Here is a 5,620-nt window from a genome sequence, read left to right as displayed (position 1 = left end):
TTTTTTTTTGTATGTTTAATCTCTGCTTTTGAAACTATGGTTTTGCTAACTCTATAAAATGAATTAAGTAGTTTTTACCTTTTTTGGAATGTTTATTATCCTTTTGTATAGTTTGACTACACTAAATACATGTTGGTGTGTGGGGTAGTGGATTGATCCATTAGATGGAAAGCAACCTCAATTTTAAATTAAACAAATACAACACAAAGAGGACTAAATATATTTGATGAAGATACAAAGCCAATGAAAACGTATCTTACTTACTTCCATTCCGAGAAGTTTAAGAGCTTTAGGCTGCATAATAAAAGAGGAAAAAACATTCATTTAATCAGATAAGTAATGGTAGCAGCAGTCACGTTAGTAGTACGTTAGCTGTGTTGTTAGTAAGGGACAGAATCCTGGGTTAAAAAGTACTTTGCATCATTAACAATGAAGGGCAATACCCAAGGAAAGGAAATGCTATAATATGGAAACTGCTTCTGGACAGCCAAAGTCAGTTAAGGAGAAAGATGTGCAGACACGTGATCCTTATTCCAGGTAGAACCAGAGGTTCACTAACTGAAATGCAGACACGGAGCTTACGGGGCTCTATGTGGGGGGCGAGAGAGGAGGCCTCCATGGAAGATCTGACATTTGAGTTGGGCTTGCGATATGCGTGGAATTTTGATCAGGGGAAAGACATGGCTGGTACAGTAGTACAATTTGATTTTGGCAGAGGTTTGTGGTCTCCCATGACAGTGTGGGACGGTTCTCAGGCTGTCAGAGAGCCTTGGATGCTGTAATAATGAGCTTGGTGGTGATTCCTCAGGTGGTGGGGAGCACTGTAAGTATCTGAGCAGGGAGGGCACGGTCCCTTGCTTTGGAAGATGAAGGTGACTACAGCAGTAGGATGGATTGGAGAGGGCAGAGACAAGGGAGCCCGGGAGGAAGCCTGTTATAGACAAAGGACAGGAGGCAGATGTAATTGATGGGCCGAGGGCCTGCCTTGCTAAGAGGGTAAAGGCTCTGGGTGAAACATGGGCAACTCTAGGGACTGTGCAGCCTCACCCCTAGCCCCTCCCCCTAGAGGAGGAAGGACAGGTGCACTTGGGGATGGGGTGATGAACTTGGCTTTGGAAGGCAGCTATGCTAACCACTATACCACCAACGCTTGAACTTGGCTTTGAACAGGCTGAGTTATATTGGAAAGAAAGGCAAGGGACCACAGAACATCACAAGTTCATTTTGTTCTACCCTCTTAGGTCCAAACAAGTTGTTGTAAAGCGTCCGAAAGCTCTTCCGAGTATAATTGCAGCGGTAAGCCCCGCCCATGAGGTACTCCAGCACAAGCCCTATGTCGATGAGGCTGATATGGTAATCCGGTGGCAGGTTGCCCTGGAAGAAAAGAAGCCGTGTCTCAGGCCCTGCAAGAATGCATGCCAAGTGTGGTCTTCATCACACACCTTGGGCGTAAGGGGCCATTCCTGGCCACCACTTGGGTGTTGATGTATGGAATGGAGCATTAAACAATATTCAGTCCATTACCATATGACTGAGGGAGAAGAAGGGGCAAGCCATACTTCAGAAAATGGTTTTAACTTTCTCAGTGAGAAGAGTTAGAAACCCATGAGACTGCAGGGTAGAGCCCTAGGCTTGTCCGTGGGCTGATTCAAAACGGCCTGCAGTGTGCACGTGCAGATGTAGAGGAGATATGGTGCCCCTGGCGTGGGACCTCCTTTGTGAGAGCAGATGAGTTGTGTTGAGAAGGTGTTTTCATAGCTGCTTGCAGGGGAGAAGCCCGCTTCAGGAGCCCGGAGTCCAGATTTCATGCTAACGGAGGAAGTGACCCACATGACAGGAAGGAGGACTCCACGGGAGGCAGTGGGAAGACAGAGTATCCCTGGGGCTGGGAATTTCTTAGAGAAAGCTCCACATGGTGCCCTGTGAATTTCTGGGGGACCCCCTCAGATTTCAGTAAGAACACAAACTCCACAAAATATCTGGTGTGACTGGGAGTCAGTGAAGGGGCAGAGGGTTGCAACAAAATACAACAGGGTATGCTGAGACGACGTTGGCCAGTCATTCATGTCCCTGGACAGCTGACTTACCCAGGACCAGTCGATTGTAAGGATTTTTTTTTTTGGGGGGGGTGCTATGTATTATTGCTTGTTTAATTTCACATGGCTGAAATGATGGTGGGAACCCAGGGTCCATTGCATGGAGATTACACATTCCAAATGTCCTCCCTTTACTTTAGAACTGGCCACATTTACCAAATACTTCACTCAGGCATTAACAAGTTTGTTCAGCTCCTATCGTGATCCTTCCCCATGTCAGGGATTCCATTTGCAGACACAAGGAGATGCAGCTCTGCCCTCAGGGAGCTCACTGTTCCAGAGGAGGGGCAAAGCCACAAACAGCGAGTTTGGGCCTGAACTCCTGAACTCCTGAACTCTGGGCGGGTGGGAGGGTAAGCAGGGACTTCCTGTAGGAGGCACATCTGAGGTAGCTAGGAGCAGGAGGAGCAGAAACTGCAGGGGACAAAGAGGAAGGGCCCTGCAGACAGGAGCAAGGCATGGCCCACTCTGTGAGCCCCGGAGAGTCTGGCATGTGTACCCCACGGTGGGGATGTGACGGGAAAGAGTAGGGGATATTGATGGACCTAGGCCCAGTGGGGTACTATTTTCTTAGAAGACCTTGAATTTCATGAGATTTTGGAGGATTTTAAATCAGGGAGTCCTGTGACTGGGATGGTCAGGGGGTGTGGGGTTGGAGGGGGAAAGAGGATTCTTAAAGCCATTTAGGTGAGAAATGGTTGGGTCTGAACTTGGGTAGCTGTGGCTTTTGAATGTGTGCTCTTCCTAATCTAAGAAATCTGGGAAATCAGATTCCTAATGGAGGAAGCAAGGACACTAGTCCCTCTTGGTTCCGGGATCCACTGATAAGGCACTGATCCAGTGAGTATCTGTAGAAGCTGAATTCTTGTATTCTTAGAAGTAGACATTTGTGTAAAGGATGGCCAGACTATCTAGGACTCTGGAAACTCTATTCTCTCATTTGAATTATTTTCTCTTGCTCAGAATATGAATACACGTCCCACACTTTGCAAGCCAGGGACTGCATCCTAGAGAAATGAATCACTCACACGATAACTCAATCTAATCCTCTAGCCTGTGGCGACATGACAGGACAGTGAGTGAACGAGATCCTACAAGAACACGGACTGTAAGTAGTTAGTAGCAGTGGAAAGGGGGGAAAACATCTATCACTCACTAATGAAAGGACAGGAAGAACAACCGCTTCACTCCGCAGAACACACACAGTGACAGGACGCATGTTCCTTCTGGAAACTGGCTCAGTGAAGGAGTGAGCAGCGGATCTTAAAGTAGATACAGAACATGAGGCTCCACGGACAGATGGAGACTCAGGTCAGCGGTAAGATGACACCAACCTGGGCTGTTGCCCCAGGCGTTGGAGATGGGGCCAAGGTGTCATAACCAAACTGTCATTCAACACGAGCCTTACATGTGTGGGGATGAACGTGAAACTTAGAAAAGATAAATATATATATATTAGTTTTAAGTAAACTCTTTTTTTTTTTTTTTAAGATTTTTTATTTATTTATTTGACAGAGAGAGACACAGCGAGAGAGGGAACTCAAGCAGGGGGAGTGGGAGAGGGAGAAGCAGGCTTCCCGCGGAGCAGGGAGCCCGATGCGGGGCTCGATCCCAGGCCCTTGGGATCATGACCTGAGCCGAAGGCAGACGCTTAACGACTGAGCCACCCAGGCGCCCCTTAAGTAAACTCTTTTATGGAGAGAGGAGTTCATTATTTCTGATGACGTCAATAAGATGACAACACATTTTAGAAATGTAAAAATTGCTTTATAAAATGTCTTATTGAAAGATGCCATTGGGTAAGAATTACAAAATGGCAGACTGACCTTTTTCACATCCCTCACCAGCAAATGAAGTGTGTTTGGTGGACCCAGCCTCTGAAAGAGAAGCATTCAGCCATATTAAATACATGTTTCTCTTGAACTCTTGGAGCTAAATCCTACCCTACTCTATAGAATTAATGACTTGTGAGAACTGGAATGTAACCCACTATCAGTATATTTATTTTACAAGATAGGACTGGTTGTGGTTAAGAAGTATCAACACGTTCAAAAATATGTTAACTACTTTCTATTGAATTATTTTAAAGAGCATCTTATGGTGTGCAATATTGTGTGAAAACTTCAGCAAGGATCAAACAACTGCTGAGGACCATTTTCACTATGTGAAATTTTAGAATGGAGACAGGGAATGTAAATTCTCAAAATCACATTGTAATAACATACGCCAAGAGGATTTCGCCCGTATACTTGCATTCTCAGATAGTGGAGCTCTTTGCTGTGAAAGCTTATTTGTACATTTTTCACTGAAGCTGCTTAAAAAAGTGGGGGTCCCAAGGAACTGCTCACCCTGGTAACTTTTCACTCTGCTAATGATTTAGGAAGCTAGATTCCCTCTTTGTATAAACTAGTCTTCATATACCGCACCTGAGTTCTTACTGCAGCTGTCTGGTGAGGCGTGGCGTGAACCTAAGCAGTGGGCAGCATGGGTGAGAATAGCCACCTGCCATTAAATGATGGGCCTCCCAGCTGAAACTAGTGTTCCAGGGAGTCTGCGCTTATCTAAGGGCATTTATGCAAAATATGCACTGGTGATAAATATAATCAGACGGCTAGCTCCCCCTCTGCCCTCCCTCCTTCTAGAACACTCACTGTATTGTAAAGCTCTTCCAGCCTTGGAATGGTGAGAAAGTGCTGCATATTCACTCCGTTTTCAATCAGGAGCTTCACGAAGTCCACTCGATCTAAGACTAAAGCATCCAGCATGGCTTGTTCCAGAGCATTGACCTGAACGAAGCAACAAGAGGGAGCTGCTGAGTGGCTTCTCAGAGGGACTCCAGCAAGAGGCAGACTGGAAGCATCTGGGAAAACGCAGCCTGACCCCCCCTCCCCCAGACCCTAGAGCATGCTGAACCTGGTTCTCTTTGCTGTTTGTCTTGAATAAATACACCCCATCTCCCCTCTTTTTTCTCCGTTTGGCCCCTACCTTGCCTATCAAAGTATCAAAGCTTGATAAAAGGAGAAAAGTAAATCCTTCTCTCCTCTTTAAAACAAACTGAAGGGGATTCAAAATTACAGCCAAAATGGCTGCTCTCCCCAGTTTCAGTTTTGTTTTAATTAAAATTGAATTTATTTGCTTCTCTTTTGAAATAAAGATGGGAAAGAAAAACCACATAAGCTGTAGCATTCTTTGCAAAATGCAACGACAATCAGTACGTGAACCTCCAAGCTCTGGACTCCATAAACGATGCATTTTGAGGCGGTGGATTGTAATATTTTATACGCCATTATCTATTGCGTGTGCCTCTGTCCTTTAAAAATGATGAAACCGACAGCATTCAGTGTAATGTGGAGCCTTCTGGAGAGAACAGCTGGGGAGAGTTTGTCTTCCGACTGAGGATGACTGCATGGTAGCCGGCTGGAACTTGGGGGCATGCAGCATGCCACCAGGGTTAGTGGCCGTGACAATGCCCGTCACATGTCACCGCAGAAGCCCAGCACCTTCCTGACTGTGTCCTCAGAGCA

General features: G+C 46.0%; 1 protein-coding gene across 1 annotated transcript in view; it reads right to left on the bottom strand.

Annotated features, from left to right (window-relative positions):
- Positions 1–5,383, bottom strand: part of TRPM1 (transient receptor potential cation channel subfamily M member 1) — a 53,407-nt gene extending 48,024 nt beyond the window's left edge. Inside the window, exons 1-5 of the mRNA XM_081831885.1 lie at positions 5,312–5,383; positions 4,748–4,882; positions 3,923–3,973; positions 1,234–1,374; positions 265–294 (exon numbers count right to left, since the gene is read on the bottom strand). Coding sequence (XP_081688011.1) covers positions 265–294; positions 1,234–1,374; positions 3,923–3,973; positions 4,748–4,882; positions 5,312–5,383 — 429 coding nt within the window. The remainder of the gene's footprint in view (positions 1–264; positions 295–1,233; positions 1,375–3,922; positions 3,974–4,747; positions 4,883–5,311) is intronic.
- Between the last annotated feature and the right edge of the window lie 237 nt (positions 5,384–5,620).

This window comes from Leptonychotes weddellii, chromosome 9, assembly GCF_054177405.1.
Source record: "Leptonychotes weddellii isolate Sample4059 chromosome 9, ASM5417740v2, whole genome shotgun sequence".
Lineage (NCBI taxonomy): Eukaryota > Metazoa > Chordata > Mammalia > Carnivora > Phocidae > Leptonychotes > Leptonychotes weddellii.
The sequence above is the reverse complement of the archived record's forward strand: the minus strand, read 5'-3'. Positions and strand labels throughout refer to the sequence as shown.